The following is an 18,326-nucleotide window of genomic DNA, read 5'->3' as shown; positions in this document are numbered from 1 at the left end:
CCTGTAGCATCTGCTTATTTGTTTTCATAAATTATGATTCTTTAGGTGTTATTTACCTGACATCCCCTTCTTTGTAGTTTAAACATGTTTGATTTTTCTCAAAATACTTATTTTTCCCTTTAAAATGACTGCCCTTTCTTTGAGATCCAGTTACTTTTCTAAGATGTAACTGGTGAAATGCAACTTTAAAAGAATATTAACATGAATGCAGAATACTTACTTAAGGACTCTGCATCCTACTGACATTATGTAATGTATAAAAGCTTTTATTAATTAAATGATGCTACTAAACAAAATATTCAATTAATTTTGTTTGTATCATCTATATTTAATAAGATTTGGGAATTTTAAGTCGGAAACATTATAATCTTTTTGATTAGTTGCTTATTTTGAAAACTGTCCTAATAATGTATTTGAAGTTAAACTTTTCCACCTCATCTGGTTTTCCTTACACTTTTCTCCACATGTCCTGCTCAGTAGAAGATCATTGGAGTGTTTAAACCGAAGAATGAAGAGCCATATGGCCAGTTAAATCCCAAATGGACTAAGTGGCTTCAGAAATTATGTTGTCCATGCTGCTTTGGGAGGGACTGCCTGGTACTGAACCAAGGTTATCTGTCTGAAGCAGGAGCCAGCCTAGTCGACCAAAAACTGGAGCTTAACATTGTCCCCAGAACTAAGGTGGTACCATATCTTGAATGCTAACTATACTCCATAATGCACAGAAGCAGCTTATAATGGCTTTAACGCCTTATTTGTTTTTCTTTACAGGTTGTTCATCTAGCAAGTGAAACATTTAACTACAGTGCAATTGACAGAGTTAAGTCAAGAGGCAAGAGGCTAGCACTAGAGAAGGTGCCAAAAGTTGGGCAGCGGTTTCATAGAATAGGTCTGCCACCTAAGGTATGTTGCTTCTGAATAGCTACTTGGGTCAGATTACTTTGCATTTAATAGTTAGGGTATGAACCCCAAACAGGTGTGTTTTAGTTTTTCAGGCTTTGGAGATGGAATAGCTCGGGGTGTTGGACTCTATTGTGCAGTGACTGCAGCTTTTCATTCTAACTAATCAGTAAATCATTGGCTAATCCTTTTTTTAAGTGAAAATGTTATTTTTATTCTGGTAGATTTTCTATATCTTATCTCAGGGTGGATTTATAAGTAATCCACAGTGTAATATTCAATAATATTGCATTCTTATTGTGCCATATTTTGGTGGATGACATGGTGGCACAATGTTTAAGTGTGAATTCTTACAGCAGCTCAAAACACCTTGGTTCAAATCGGGGAGGTGAGATTGTGTGTGCTACAAGTGACTGCATGGGTTTTTATTTGGGCATCTCAGTTTTCCTTTCACATCCCAAAAATGAACATGTTAATTGAAGTGGTGGCTCTAAATTGGCCTATTTGAGTGAAGTACGAGTGTGGAGTGATTGTGCCCAGCCTTGCATTTTCACAGGTCTTGAGCCTGAACTAGATTTATTTATTTACATGTAGTCTGCTAGAACAAGACGGACATTTAATTTGTTAATAAGCCAGTTAGACTGATAAATGCATCAGGACAAGATGGTTTGCACCTTAATTCTTTACTCAGCATGATTTTATTCCTATTTAAAAACAATCTGGACTATTAAGAGCTTGCTTGCTAAATATACGAAAGATTTACACTCATTTTAAGTGAGGGTCCCATCCAAATTTCAGGTAGTAACTCTGACACTCCAGGACAGAAGTCTACCAGCTCGGTGAGAGTTTTACTGTTCTTGAATGTGTCCCTTAAACTGTTTGTTTAATTTATTGAGATTATTAAACTTTTTATATTATTATTTTAACTTCTTTTTTCCAGGTGTCTTGAATTAGTATATTTAGAACTAAAGTTGTATTGATAAAAATATTTTCCATCCATCCATTTTCCAACCCGCTGAATCCGAACACAGGGTCACGGGGGTCTGCTGGAGGCAATCCCAGCCAACACAGGGCACAAGGCAGGAACCAATCCTGGGCAGGGTGCCAACCCATCGCAGGACACACACAAACACACCCACACACCAAGCACACACTAGGGCCAATTTAGAATCGCCAAACCACCTAACCTGCATGTCTTTGGACTGTGGGAGGAAACCGGAGTGCCTGGAGGAAACCCATGCAGACACAGGGAGAACATGCAAACTCCACGCAGGGAGGACCCGGGAAGCGAACCCAGGTCTCCAGATCTCCCAACTGCGAGGCAGCAGCGCTACCCACTGCGCCACCGTGCCGCCCTAAAAATATTTTTGCAAGTAAAAATGGTGTTTACAAAATTTCAGATATAAATAAATTTGTAACTGGTTACAGTAACTGTTAAAAAGAATAATGTGCTTTGCTTGGGTCCAATTTTTAATCTAAACATTTTTTTCTTTAAGGAACTTCTTAGCATGATTTAAATAACTATGTACCACTTTTTTCAATATTTTATCACATTAGATTGTCACAAAATACATTATTGATGCAGAGCTGTAGGAATAAACAAAACTGCACTTGCTTTTCTTAATTCTGTCTACTATGTTAACTGCTGTAAATAATTAAACAGAATTACAGACTTAAACTTTTGGCTAAAATCTACACGTATCTTTATATACTTTTAAATTGCTGTTGTCATGATCGTCTTATGTTAAAGATATTTTTAGTAGTTTTAGCTCAACATTGTAGGTGCTAGGAAAGGACCGAATTCCTTTCAAATTTACACTTTATTTCTCTTTATTTATATTTACTTATCAAATCGGTAAGCTTTTATTAGCAAAAAGTCCAATCAATATAATTTTAAGACTGTCAGTGTTAGGTAATAGGTAAGTAGGTAATAGAGATAGGCAATTAGTTGCTTTATTGCTTAATGCCTCAGTACAATCAATATATTTTTTCACATGTCTCCTCAGTAAAAAAACATATGCTATGTAAACCTAAACGAATCCTGACATATCTGTGTTTCATCTTCACCATGACAACCAGTTTAACAGCCATTTTCCAAGTTTACCCAGGTTAGTCAGTTTCTCCAAATCTGTTTTCTTCATCGTGGTTCTCAACATCCATTGGGGTGAGATCCATACTTTTCATATTACCACCTCCATCCATATCATCTTTGACCTCTCTGTGGGCCTCATCCCTTCAAAATTCATTTCGGTACACATCTTCACTCAGTCATCTTCTACCGGTCATTCCAATTGGCAAAACTGTTTGTCTGTTTCGCCTCAGCACAGCACCTATCAAGGCACCAAGAATTTCTCTTACCTCAGCATTTGTCTATAAATTCACCTGATCATTCCCATCTTTGTTCTTGCCATCTTTGCTTCTAATTCTCACTCCCATAAAGTGTGATACTTCTCACTCCGCTTTTATACAGTCTACTCTTCAATGCAAGAGACATTAGCATCTCCCGGGATTTTTTTCATTCACCTCTCACCCTCGCTCTCACTGTTGTGCCAGCACCCCTGTCTGCTGTCAGCATGTCACTTTAGCAGCATAACTTCCATATTTTCTCCAACGTAATTCCATTGCTGATTTCTACATTTAAACTTGCTATAGGAGCCTTTGTCACCCCTCTTACTCTTTTTCTACTAATAAAGTTAGCACTTGCTGTCTGCAGGCTGCCCTTCACACTGCTACTGACAGAAAAATAAATTGTGATCAATAAAGCAATTGCTGTTAAGGTCAGCAGATACATTAACAAGCAAGTGTGCAGATCATGGAATTTCAAGCTGGTGGATTTAAAACTAAAAAATATCTTTATTCGTGTAACATTATCAAACATTTTCTTCAGTCACTTACAATTGTTTTGCTTATTAGTAAATGTGTTCATTGAAAAAAAAATTAATATACATTAGATACTTTAATTCAGTGGTTCCCAGGCTTTGTGGCTCCAGGACCCCACATTACCTTTTTAAGTTCACTGATGATCCGACCGACAACAATTCAGCAGTTCCCCCTTGGCTAAACTAGCTTGATTGGAAAAGTGGGTGCTAGTGTGTTTTTTTTTGTTTTTTTCCCCTCTAAGTGATTATAATTGGGAGGAGTTTGTGCTGCTTGGTGAAGAACAGTTGGAGGGGTCTAGGATGCGTGGGGGTCTCCCCTTGGTGAAACTATTTTTAATGGAAATTTTATTTTCCCACCTTATTTGTTGCATTAAAGCTCTTGTATATTTATAAACATAGCACAAAGATGGCACATAGAAATATTATGCAAAACACATAATATATGTCTGTTATAAGCAGAAGTTCCATAAATTTAGGCAACTTGATAAAGCCTTACTCTACATAGTACTAAAGTTTAAAAGCAAATTTATGTTGTGATTACAAATTAAAATGCTTGTAATGTACATTTGTAAAAGAAAGCCGGTTGTACATGAATTATCACTTGCTTTTTAATTCTGTTCTAAGAATACTTTATCACCTTAAAAAAAGAATGGAAGAAAAAAATACAAAATGTTTCATTTGGAGAAATATGATGTTGAATTCCTACATATTATTCTGAAGTGGTCAGACATCATTTGTAAATATTGCTGATTTGTCTGTCTCTTTAAAGAGGACACTTTTTTCGTTACATTGCCAGAGCAGCAGTGGGTCAGAGGAAAGAGCAATGCCAGGATTGCCGCCCATTGCAGGGCATACTTAGGCCAACATCTACAGTCACAATTGGTTTAACTCATTATGGAAATTGGGAAATGATCACTTACCAAATATACATACTGTACATGTGTTTAACTTGTTTTGGGAAGTCTGAGAGGACAGAAGAATTGGGCGATAGTAAAGGACCTTTACTTACTTTACTTTACAAAGTGACATCATCACTTACAAGAATGTGTAAAGTTCATAATGACTTCGAGTGGACTTGGAATCAAGTCAACTGTACACTACTGCAATGTGCCATCTTGTTACCAGTATGTTATGTGGATAATTGATAAGACGTATTTATAAAATATTATATATAAAAACTGGAAATTAGCAAGGTACTGCCTTAACTTCATGTTTCAAGAGGTGAATTGTAGCTTTTCAAAGAAGTGGATCCTAAAACCTTAAGGTTGCAAATGTAATCCTACCCACAGAATGAACATGGACTGATTCATTTAATGTGGCGTTCATGTGTTCCAACAGGTTGGTTCATTCCAGCTCTTTGTTGAAGGCTACAAAGATGCAGATTACTGGTTACGGCGGTTTGAAGCAGAACCTCTTCCAGAGAACACCAATCGGCAACTGCAGCTGCAGTTTGAAAGACTTGTGGTGTTGGACTATATCATCAGAAATACAGGTTAGGCAGAAAGGAATGATATTTCTGCTGGTTAATGTTTGAATAAATAATTACAATAAGGCACACATTAGTGAATTTTAGGATAAAGTAACTGTGATTTGGAAATGGGAAATATTATTATTAAAACAGAACATGTTTACTCTCATTCTGTACTGCATTACCAGTAGTTGGACCTTAGAGTAGCTATACTAATTCACATGGATAATGCAAGAGCATTAGTGACTAACTTCTCTAACACATGCTGGAGTTCCTCCTCTCTTGCTGTTGAGTAGCATGCTACATTTTCGCACACTAAAAAAGCAAAATTTAAAAATAGTCTTGTGATTATGAAACAAAAACAAAATCTGCATTGGGTGTTTCCAGCACACAGTAATGGGCAAACTGGAGCCAGTCATGAAAACTATGGAAACCAGCCCAGCATAAGGACACCTTTTGGCCACTGGGCACAATCATGCAGAAGCCTTGTTCACTGATACCAGGCAAATTTACAGTGCATCCGGAAAGTATTCACAGCGCATGACTTTTTCCACATTTTGTTATGTTACAGCCTTATTCCAAAATGGATTAAATTCATTTTTTACTCAGAATTCTACACACAACATCCCATAATGACAACGTGAAAAAAGTTTGAGATTTTTGCAAGTTTATTAAAAATAAAAAAATTGAGAAAGCACATGTACATAAGTATTCACAGCCTTTGCCATGAAGCTCAAAATTGAGCTCAGGTGCATCTTGTTTCCCCTGATCATCCTTGAGATGTTTCTGCAGCTTAATTGGAGTCCACCTGTGGTAAATTCAGTTGATTGGACATGATTTGGAAAGGCACACACCTGTCTATATAAGGTCCCACAGTTGACAGTTCATGTCAGAGCACAAACCAAGCATGAAGTCAAAGGAATTGTCTGTAGACCTCAGAGAAAGGATTGTCTCGAGGCACAAATCTGGGGAAGGTTACAGGAAAATTTCTGCTGCTTTGAAGGTCCCAATGAGCACAGTGGCCTCCATCATCCATAAGTGGAAGAAGTTTGAAACCACCAGGACTCTTCCTAGAGCTGGCCGGCCATCTAAACTGAGCGATCGGGGGTGAAGGGCCTTAGTCAGGAAGGTGACCAAGAACCCGATGGTCACTCTATCAGAGCTGCACAGGTCCTCTGTGGAGAGAGGAGAACCTTCCAGAAGGACAACCATCTCTGCAGCAATCCACCAATCAGGCCTGTATGGTAGAGTGGCCAGACGGAAGCCACTCCTTAGTAAAAGGCACATGGCAGCCCCCCTGGAGTTTGCCAAAAGGCACCTGAAGGACTCTCAGACCATGAGAAAGAAAATTCTCTGGTCTGATGAGACAAAGATTGAACTCTTTGGTGTAAATGCCAGGCATCACATTTGGAGGAAACCAGGCACCGCTCATCACCAGGCCAATACCATGCCTACAGTGAAAAATGGCGGTGGCAGCATCATGCTGTGGGGATGTTTTTCAGCAGCAGGGACTGGGAGACTAGTCAGGATAAAGGGAAAGATGACTGCAGCAATGTACAGAGACATCCTGGATGAAAACCTGCTCCAGAGCGCTCTTGACCTCAGACTGGGGCGACGGTTCATCTTTCAGCAGGACAACGACCCTAAGCACACAGCCAAGATATCAAAGGAGTGGCTTCAGGACCACTCTGTGAATGTCCTTGAGTGGCCCAGCCAGAGCCCAGACTTGAATCCGATTTGAACATCTCTGGAGAGATCTTAAAATGGCTGTGCACCGACGCTTCCCATCCAACCTGATGGAGCTTAAGAGGTGCTGCAAAGAGGAATGGGCGAAACTGGCCAAGGATAGGTGTACCAAGCTTGTGACATAATATTCAAAAAGACTTGAAGCTGTAATTGCTGCCAAAGGTGCATCGACAAAGTATTGAGCAAAGGCTGTGAATACTTATGTACATGGGATTTCTCAGTTTTTTTATTTTTTAATAAATTTGCAAAAACCTCAAGTAAACTTTTTTCACGTTGTCATTATGGGGTGTTGTGTGTAGAATTCTGAGGAAAAAATGAATTTAATCCATTTTGGAATAAGGCTGTAACATAACAAAATGTGGGAAAAGTGATGCGCTGTGAGTACTTTCAGGATGCACTGTAATGTGACCAATCAGCCTGAGAGGATGTGTCTATAGGTGCTGGTAGAATGTCCATACTCTACACCAGGGGTAGGCAACGTCGGTCCTGGAGTGCCACAGTATGTGCAGGTTTTTGTTCCAACCCAGTTCCTTAACGAGAACTCAATTATTGCTGATGAAGCACATATTGCTTAAGTGACATTTTAATGCTTCATTTTAGTGGTCTCGCTTGTTAAGGTTCTCCAACCTTAATTGCTTATTTCAATCTTAAACTTCTGCATTCAGTGTTTTAATTGCTCCTTAGTAATAAGATGTAAAAGACAAAGCAGCCAGCAGTTCTCCAGCTAGCTTTTTTCCAGTTACATCTGTGTGTGTTCATCATGCACGGTTTGATTTAATAAAACACTTAATAGAAAAATGTGACAGACTGAAAATGATCTGTTTTAGGCTTCAAATCATTTGGAGGATATCCTTGGAAAGGAAAAAAATCTACGATATAAAAGCCTTACATTGCACAGACTAACAAGCCATAAAATTAAATAAGGTCTGAGATTGGCAATGATTGGTTTCTAATTAAGCAATTGGGTTGAATGAAAACCTGTAGCCACTGCGGCTCACCAGGACCGACATTGCCTACCCCTGTTTTACATCTTATTGCTAATAAGGAGCAATTAAAACACTGAATGCAGCAGTTTAAGATTGAAATAAGCAATTAAGGTTGGAGAACCTTAACAAGCGAGACCACTAAAATGAAGCATTAAAATGTCACTTAAGCAATATGTGCTTCATCAGCAATAATTGAGTTCTCGTTAAGGAACTGGGTTGGAACAAAAACCTGCACATACTGTGGCACTCCAGGACCGACGTTGCCTACCCCTGCTCTACACAACTAATAAATTGTACCTGCTACAAGAAACCACTAATTCTTGAAGTAAGAAATTGTCAAATGCTTTTTTACAGTTGCATCGCTAGATATTTGAAATTAATATTTAGAGAATAAGATTAGTTTGTAGGTCTTTTTGAAGTGAAATACTTTAATTGTCTCTGCTTCTGCACTAACAATTAAGGTCTGGAAATATAAGAGCCAATCTTAGAAAGTTAATGTTAAATTCACTTAAGTGTTTGTTTAAGGGTCCCCATTCAGGAGTCAAAGTTGATTGCAAGCATTATGAAGTGTCTAAGCTAACTTCGCCACCACTGATAAACAGTGTGAAATATGATATTTTATGTGAGCCACTGATAATGCGCTTGCCTACAAATAAAGGAATTATCATTTGGGTGTGTATGCATTTGTTTTATCAGCAGTTATCCTGTATTTTATATTTGAGATCTACTTGTGCAACCACTTTCTAAGTAAATGGTTCAACATATTTAAAGCTCTGTATGAAAACAGGTTTATAACATTTGTGTTTAATTTACACACTCACTTAAAGATCTAATTTTTACATTTCAGTTGCCATTAGATTTATTCACTACAAACTGTGCTACCCATCTAAGACGGGTTGAAATCTAAATAAGCAACGTAGGCCTTAGTGTTACTGTATGCATTGCATGCTGCTCTACACACATTATGTCTCTGTTATATGCCATTTGGTGTGGGATTTCTAAAAGCAGTGTTAATGTTTGTGATGCATCATCTATTGGAATGGCAAATGCAATGCATTGTGCTACTAAAAATGTTTGTGATATGCCATCTTTTGAAATAAGACACACATATCCTTTTATTAAGGTGGATTAGGCACACCTACCTCAAACCAAATTGGTTTCCCATTTGTTGTTAGAACAGCATGAATTCATTGGGTGATGAACTTAGCAAAGTCCGCTATCTGGTATTGGAATGCTGGCTGATTAAATTATATTTGTATTTGTTTGCAGATTACCTTCATATACATTATTGCAGACATAAATTGTTTGCTCTGCACTAATTCTATCGGCCATCATCAGTCACTTTTATCAATGATCTGTCTCTGACCACAGGACTGCCTTTGTTTGCCATTGTTGACTCACCCTGATGCCGTTCTGCAAGATATCCTAAGTAACGTTGTCATTCCTGATGCACTATGATAGTTCATCTTGTGCCCATTACTATGTTATGTTAAAAGCTATTTAGATCTTTATTATTGCTCATTTAAATTACACACACACACACACAATCTTTTGGTACCTACTTGCCCGCTGCAGTCAGCAGAGGATGGTTAAATAGATAATGTAAATCATATATATGATTCTAAAACACCCTAGTGTTAAATTTATGCATTCGATTAAAAAAAAGAAATAATAAATAAATAACCTTGTTTAATATTTTGTTTTGCACATAGATCGAGGAAATGATAATTGGCTGATAAAGTATGACTGCCCTATGGACAGTGGAGGCACCAGGGTAAGGACTGGCCTGAAAGTGACCAATGTGTGATACATTACGTATATGCATTCTTCAGTTAGTTGTTTTTTGGTGAAACACAGTTCTACATATTATAATGCCTTTTTTGAGGTTGAAATTAGATCAAACCTGTTTTAAGCCTTTTTTTTTTTTTTTGTTTTTTTTTTTTTTTTTTTTGTTTAAACGGGGGAAAGTAGCAGATTATTTGAAGACAGCATTTTTTGTTTACAATTTTAAATATAAGGTTTATTTTTATAATATTTGTATATTTATTTTAGCCATTAATGGCTGTGATGATACTGTATATATCGCATACCGCTTATGGATATGGATTATTTTCAATAAAGATTAATACATTTCCTGAGAATTAATGAGATCTCAGAGAGAGAAAGGGAGAAAGAAAGAATGAAAGATGGAAGTTCTAATTAATTCATTTTATGGTTCTTCACAATTAATTAACCTTGAAAATGCTGCATAATGATAAAAACAAAACAAGATAAAGTGCCCCCGTTTAATGATGGCTGTAGAAATAAATTTTATAAATGAAAAAATTAATCTTCAGGACTGATGCTTTCACTATCCCAAGTGCGCTTCTGAGGAACGAGCTCCATCTCCATAAGTAAATGAATGTTGACTTCCATTCTGTCTGTATCTCATATAGTGAACGGGCTGAAGGACGTGACATCGTAGCTTTTCCTTGAATTTGTCCTACATTCTGTGGGCAAAGAGGGAAAAGGTGTCAACAACTGAGTCACCCACTCTCCAATTCCTCGTTTCCTACCTTATTTTAACATTGAAGATATTCCCTTGGCCTGCAAGTCTGACAGCTTAATTGAAATAGAATGTGACTTACCTGGCAAATGTTTCCAGAATGCTTTTATTAAATTCCTGAAACTTTAGGATAAAGAAAATTAGCTTTGTAGAATTCCACTGAATAGAGATCTGGGCCAAGTACTTTCTTGCTGTGCAATGAATTTATCATGTCTTGAGTTTTAGACTGCCTCGGAGCTTTATCAAGCTCTGCTACACTGAGAATATCAAGTGGAGATATTTGTATTTTATTAAACAAGTTCTTGGATCGAGCCTCACCTTTTTTAAACTATGAAGAATCTAAAAACTTCTGATGGTTCTTAAATGTGTTAGTGCTTCCTAATATTATTTTAAGTTGCATTGTTAATCTCTAAAATTATGTTTTCCAAACTTCTTGTTGATGTGTTTCTTGTGTTTATTGACCAGCAGTTCTCATGTTAATTAATTCTGGAATTGATTTCAGTTGACCTGTGATTATTTAGATGGGCTATTTTGAAGATTTTATTATCATGGAACTAAATTTAAGGTTTTTATTTAACTTGCAGGACACAGACTGGGTGCTTGTTAAAGAGCCGATTATCAAGTTAGCAGCAATAGATAATGGCTTGGCCTTTCCACTGAAACACCCGGATTCTTGGAGAGCCTGTGAGTAATCATGTTCATTTGGTAGTTAGTCAAACATCATGCAGTTCCATATTTGAAGTGTATTTATTTCTATTTTATCATTTTTTTGAAGATCCTTTCTACTGGGCTTGGTTAGCTCAAGCCAAAGTACAATTTTCACAGGAAATCAAAGACCTTGTTTTGCCAAAAATCTCAGACCCCAACTTTGTGAAAGATCTAGAGGAAGACCTTTATGAGTTATTTAAGGTAAGTTAGGACAACATCTTGAGGCGAGTTTATTACACCATGCAATAATATTTAATAGCGTCATTATCCAGTAACCTTTAACCTTCTTACATGGATTACATGTAATGTTATGATTTTAACATTGAGGATTTTTATTTTCCCAGAAAGACCCAGGTTTTGACAGGGGACAGTTCCATAAACAGATTGCAGTGATGAGAGGACAGGTAGGTGTTTACATTTGTTTTTTCCCTGTCTTTACATACTTCTAATTTATTGCTGTTTGCTTTCCTGTAAGAAAGCTTTAAGCCACATCTGTCTGGAATATTAGCCAAATGTAGGCCTTTTTCCTAGATACAGAACATACTTCACGCAAAAGTTAACAATCTTTGGATTTCAAACAATATTTTATGTAATTCTATTAATAGTCATTACTATATTTAAGTGATCTGTAAAATAAAGATTGTATGTTAATAGGTAGCAATATGATGCAGGTCACTGTTCCAATCCCAGCCTGGGCACTGACTATGTGGAACTGTGATGTCTGTATTGCCCACACCCTTGGCATTACATGCTTCCAAAGGCATCAATAGTCATGACCATGATAGATTAGTGCTATGAGGGCAGAGTGGTGCAAAGAACATTGTACAATTTATTCAAACAATTCATGTCCAAATAAATAAGTGCATTGCAAATATTTTTTTTCTAAGACTGCCGTCAAGATGTTTTGGTGACCTAAGCACACTGACATGACCGAGACATTCACCTTTATTTATTTTCAGGTTAGCTGGTCATGCAGCAGCTTGTTTTGTGTCTCATTATTGTTTGGCTGCTCATTTAGGAAAAAGAAACAACTAAGGGGTCTGAGTCACGTCAATTAAAACTAAGGCAAGACAAGTTAATTAGCAGCAAATTAGCAGCAAAAAAGGCACACTAAATAAGATGATGGTCAGAATGAAAACCTGCAGCCATTGCAGCCCACCAGGACTGGAGTTAGACACCCACATCTAGAGGAACCCTCAAATACTGTAATTCTGCAATTAATTATGAATTGTTCTTGTCAATTGTTATCATAATGACCGAAAGATCAGCATCAGGTAAATAATTACTGAAACGTTGTAGAATAGTTTAGGTAACTTGGTTCCTAGGGTTCAAAGCCTACTGGCACTAATGTCTGAATTTTTAAATAAATAACCCACTAAATAATCAAGTGCTCATGTGGTACATAAAATCAGTCAATAAATAATCCAAATAAATAAGTTAAAATTCCAGACTAAAAACAAATAGTTAAAATCAGGTGCCTTCTATGTTCCCAGAGCCTTAGTGCCTTTCTTTCCCTTCACTCGCTCATCGGGACTCCTCAGAAGGGGCTGAGTGAAGTCAAGCTTTAAAATGGCTTTCACATCAGCCAGCGCTGCTGGTCACTGATGAAATGCCCTAAGCCTGACTTCCCTTGAAGCCCTTTGCCCGCTCCTGCTTCCAGGAGTGACCCTAAGCCAAGAGTGCTGTTCTTGTCGCTCACACTGGGGGCCTCTTCCTGACCACGATGCCTACTGTCACCTGCAATGGCTAATGCTCCCGATTTTTACTCCTTCTTTTCTCCATGAATGTTCTTTTGATTTACTCCTTTTTCTGAGTATTTCTTCTCTAATATTTTATCTTTCACTTTCCATCCCCTCTATCCTTATCAGGCTCCTTTGTACTCTGCGGGTGCAGATTCTTTGCTTAACGACCCACGGAGCATCAATGAGGAACATTTGAACTGATCATGTCTGCACATTAACAGCCAATCAGCTTGTTTCCCCATTGAACACCCCGCAGTTTCACAACTATACTGTAGTGCACATCGACACCCACCAAATCTGAGTGCATGTTCTCAGAATGTCTGTGTGAATTTTTTTTGCCATTCAGAGACAGACATGTTAGGGTATTTGATGGTTCTAGCCAGTAGACTGGTGGCCCATCGAAGCTTGTTTCCTGTCTGGTGACCAGTGCTGACAGGATGGGCACAGGTTTCCTGTTCCCTTGAACCAAAAAAGTAGGTCATAAGTGGAGCTAATAGAGGATTTAATATACCCATCATTGCTATGTCCCAAATATTATGGTGCCCTGAAATGAGGGTGCTATTTATAAAAGTCTACATAGTGTGACCAAAATGTATGCAAATACCCTTAAAGTAAAGTCTGAAATATGAACTTTAACCACATCTGTATTGTTTGATTTGTTATTTAATTTTAAACTGGAGCAGAGAGGTACATAAAGGGAAAAATGTGTCTTTGTCCAAACATTATGGAGGACACTGTAGAACATTACGTGGTAATCAAATGAGATGCCAATGACTATAATGACTATATTAGGCAAAGAGCAAGGAACTAGCCTTCGGTGGTATACAGGTGCATTGCACGGCAGTACAAGCACAGACCCCCACTTTTATAATTGCCCATATTATCTTGTTTGGGAACTTTAAAGTTTATGACTCTGGTATGTAAAGGGAAACAGGAGTACCAGAAGAAATCTACATAAAACATGGAGAGAAGATGAAAAACGCAGGTACTCCCAGGTAGGATTTATCCTGTCCTGCAGGCCTGTGAGAAAGCAGGACTAACTAGTGTGCTTTCTGTGACATGTCAAGTTGATATAATGATTTGATAATGTGCAGCTGAAAAAAAAATGCATAGGTCCTTCTTTAATATTTTGATTTAGAGGCAATGACTAATGACCTGAACTACAACTGGGCTACATGGCTAATGCTATTAAACTGTACCTATTGTAATATTATATGAATTGTATTCCATTATAACAGTGCATTCCTAAACAGCTGTGGAATTCATCTTTTATTAAATCTCATTGTCTTGTTGTAAAAGATACCCCTGAAGCATAAATGTAAGTTTATTAACAATCACATTTTTTATTAATGCATTATCGATAATGTACTGGTATATTTTAGAAACTGTGTAACAAACATTTTTGAGCATATTTTCAATTTAGGGACCGTGATACTATCGTATTTGAAAGTGTACATTCTCCATTTAAATGTCTGTTTTTGTTGTGATTCTGCTTCTGAAGAACAATTTGCAACAGGAATAAAATACTTTGGATCTATTGACTATCCTATTCGAATGTAAAAAAAATGTTGATAACACATTCTGTAATTCTAATAGACATTGATTGAGTCCCAATCACAGTAGAAAATTGCCCACATGTAATGCTTGAGAAAGGGTATCTATTGAAACTCAGCTCAGAGTGCATGTTAATTATTAATCTATGTTATCAATGGCATAATGGATTACTCAGTTTCAATGTACGTGTGTATGTCTTTTAACCTATGTGAATATTTACCATGTGCTTAATAATTAATTCATTCATCACATTGAGACAATCAGTAGTTTCAAGTAAATCTTCTGAAAGTTTCCATTTCTCAGCACTACCTGATCGAATAAGCTGCAGGTGAAGTAGGCAGTAGGTCTGTCAATGTCCCATTCTTCACATAGCCTTAAGAGCCATTAAGGCCTTCTTTTTAAAAATCAAAATTAATCACATCTTCATGTAGCAATTTGATCAATATTAATGATGTCATTGTATGCCATTAATGACAGATGTGAAAGTGAAATAAATCTGATATTGCTTGCAGAATTTTTTTAGCATCCTTTGATTCTGCCTGGGATTAAGCGGGAAAGGAAAATGGATAACAAAGTGTCAATGACAAAGAATCTGATGAACTTCCTTTGTATGCTGTAGACAATGAACACTGTCTCCAGAAGACTGAATGCTTCTTTCTGCACAATGTTGTTATCTGATGACTAATAGGCTAATTGATCATGAGACGTGTTTATCTATGAGACACAAGAGCAGTTCTTTGAATAGAAATTCCCTTGCTTCATGGATGGCAGTCTGCTTCACTGTTGTCCATTCTTTTCTTTTTTTTTTTCTGTGCTCTAGATATTGAACCTCTGCCAGGCACTAAAAGATGGGAAAACACCTTTGCAGCTTGTGCAAATGCCCCCTGTGATTGTGGAGACTGCAAGGGCACAGCAGCGCTCGAGCAGTGAATCATACACCCAAAGCTTCCAGAGTCGAAGGCCATTCTTCACGTGGTGGTAGACGTGGAAGAGAGTTGGGGAACAGTCGTCTCCCAGCATGTTGGAACAGCAAAGAGAATGAGACAGGAAACACATTTTTTTTCTGGGCTTCTCAGTAAATTTTTTGTTTTTCCCGAGCTCTTTCCTTAGTCTTTAAGGCATGTGCATGGCCAAAGGACATTAGGAAAGTGTTGTACATAACAGTCAGGACTACATTGCCATTATTTTCTTTATCAGGGGAACGTAATCTCATAAAGAGGAAACATTGCTGGGTAAGGTGGAGAGATTTTATTTCCATGTCCTTTCCTCCTATTTAACAACACCGATATCAATTTGGCAATTTATAGTTGCCATCTTTCTGCATATTAAAGCCCTTATAAGAGCATTCCATTCTGACCATGCTTTCGTCAAGCGGAAGAGTTGGTAGTGATTCATGACCTATTGTGGACATTTGCTTGAGAACGAATAACTTGAACTTCCACAGTGAAATGGGTTAATAGAAGATGTAGTGCTTGGGTTAGTTGAGTGCAAAGAGAAGACGGTGAGCCAGGATGAGGACCTGTACACTGTACTCATACCTTTGATGACTAGAGACAAAGAGGCTGAAATGACTGAGTGGACTTCCCAATTATGCTGAACTGAGATCCACATCTAGTAGGTGTAAGCCTCTTGGTGCCTTTATGAAAATGTTTAACATTTTCGGAAATTGTCAGTTCAGTTAGTGGACCATATATAGTTCTTCCTTTTTGCACTATTACTAGGAATTGGGAGAAATTTAGTGTAAGGGGCGGAACTACTTTTTTTTTTTTTTTTTGCATTAAAATGTATTTTTTAGCACTAAATGTTTAAATGTTCTCCAACATTTCCTCAAAGGTCCTGTTTAAAACAAACCCACACATCTCAGCTGGTTTTAAATCTTAGGGGCCTTCATGCTGGGGGGTTATCATGAACATGTGATTCACTGAACAGAAAAAAATGCAGCGTGCTCCGGCCCATATTTACTGTGACCGAGAAATGGTACTTAATTGGAAGTGCTACAAGTGGAGCTTATTTTCTGGAAACTGAGAGATCAAAATTTTATTTGGAAAGCTCTTCTGAATTGTTTTAATGAAAATGTGAAGTAACCTGTATTATTTCAAACTTGATTGTTGTAAACTTACTGGCACATCCAATGGTAAGTTGTCTGTGATGGAAGGCTGCTTAAGTAATTAAAAAAAGAAAAAAATTATATTGTTTTCCTAAACATTTGTTTTAAACAGGTGGATTTTTTTATTGTTTAATGTCTTAAAAATATTTATTTTATTTGTTGTAGAGGGCTTTTGTTGTTTACACAAATTTTTGCCATATTTTTACAGTTGGTGTCAAGTTTATGGTACAGATGGTCACAGTTCAATTCTTTTTTTTTTTTTTTTTTTTTAAATAATTCAGCATGTCTTTATTTTTTTGCTACTTGTTTACATAATTTGGAAGTAATTTAAGACTATGTTCACTCAGTGTTCCATGTTCACACCCTTTGTCTCAAAGTGTGATTAATTAGAGGAAATCGTTTTGGAGAAGAAAGGAGCAGTGCACCCTTCATGAGTGCCGGAGCCGTCCAGTATTAGAACAGTGTAGTCCTCAGACATAACGTTGGATAAAAAGAGGATACAAGATGTAAGATGATCTAATGTAAAAGTGTGTTTTGTTAGAAATTACAGCTGCTGTCTACCCAGATCTGGATAATATCTGGCAACTGACAATTCATAAACTTGAATGAGCAGAAAAGAAGCTAAGAGCACTACCCCAACAGCACTAAGCCAGGCTTCCTGACTTGATGGACGTATTTTGCCTCAAGGCTGAGGCTTGGACGTGACTTGTTCATACAGATCTCTGCGTCACAGAAGGCATTTATGATTGTATGCATGCAGCAGATGCTGCTTTTGGCAGTTTGAGAAGTTAAATTGCCTGGACCAGGGCTTTACTCGGACATGCAGGCAAAAGAGATGAATGAGGACTTATTTGAAATGAGAAAGATGGTTTCTGAGGGGGGTCTGTGCACAGGTACTTTGGTGATGAGTCCCTGTATGTTAAAAAAAATGTTGCAAAGAGAGGGGAGTCTGGCACTCTCCTTCACCCATGATTCCTTACGCAGAGCACTTGTGGTGGCTGCTGTCTGTCCCTCTGCTGTATAATTAAGCAAACTCGGTTGTCAAGTGGCTTGGCAATTGTAGGCTTTCATTGCAGTTTCATTAGTCATTTAATCCATAGCTGTACATTAATTTCTTGTTAATTAAATTTCATTATTGATCTACTTGAACATTAAAAAAATCAAGGCAGTGTTTTGCTTTACTGATAAACACTGAATTGTATTGTTTCTCAACATTTTAGAGACAACAGCACTGCGTCCAGTCTCTTAAATCGGAGGCTGTTCTGGTTTGGTGAGCTGATGCAGGTGTAATGTTTGTAGGCAGTGCTCATCTTCAAAGTCGACACTACAAGTCCTTAGTAAACAGTACAGATTTTGGATAGTATGTGACAAAAAAGAGAAACTTGCACTTTTGGTTATCATATAAAGAAAATGAAAACCAGAGGAAAAAATTGCCTACTTAAATTAAGCCGTGACACTGCAATGAAAACCTGCAACTCTGAAGATGGGGTTTGTTTGTGCCTACGATGGCATCCGAAGACAAGGCCTTGTTGCACATAAGATTATTTTTTTTTCTTACCAAAATGTACTGCTGTAGCTACCAAACTGGGCTAAAATCCTATTGTTCTGACATTGCACTGTATAATTTGTATGTATTGTATTTAATGAAAGAAATACTTATAAATGAATCCATTGAATTCCTCTCATGTTAA

At 37.4% G+C, this 18,326-nt stretch overlaps 1 protein-coding gene across 1 annotated transcript in view; it reads left to right on the top strand.

The window, feature by feature from the left end:
- pi4k2a (phosphatidylinositol 4-kinase type 2 alpha) overlaps positions 1 to 18,326 on the top strand; it is a 34,496-nt gene extending 16,170 nt beyond the window's left edge. The window contains exons 2-9 of the mRNA XM_028795642.2: positions 481 to 681; positions 772 to 903; positions 5,118 to 5,271; positions 9,692 to 9,753; positions 11,109 to 11,208; positions 11,300 to 11,433; positions 11,577 to 11,636; positions 15,349 to 18,326. Of these exons, the coding sequence (XP_028651475.2) occupies positions 481 to 681; positions 772 to 903; positions 5,118 to 5,271; positions 9,692 to 9,753; positions 11,109 to 11,208; positions 11,300 to 11,433; positions 11,577 to 11,636; positions 15,349 to 15,510 (1,005 nt within the window). The 3' untranslated portion in view covers positions 15,511 to 18,326. The remainder of the gene's footprint in view (positions 1 to 480; positions 682 to 771; positions 904 to 5,117; positions 5,272 to 9,691; positions 9,754 to 11,108; positions 11,209 to 11,299; positions 11,434 to 11,576; positions 11,637 to 15,348) is intronic.

The sequence above is a fragment of the Erpetoichthys calabaricus genome, chromosome 2 (assembly GCF_900747795.2).
Source record: "Erpetoichthys calabaricus chromosome 2, fErpCal1.3, whole genome shotgun sequence".
Lineage (NCBI taxonomy): Eukaryota > Metazoa > Chordata > Cladistia > Polypteriformes > Polypteridae > Erpetoichthys > Erpetoichthys calabaricus.
This window is presented reverse-complemented; position numbering and strand designations above follow the sequence as displayed.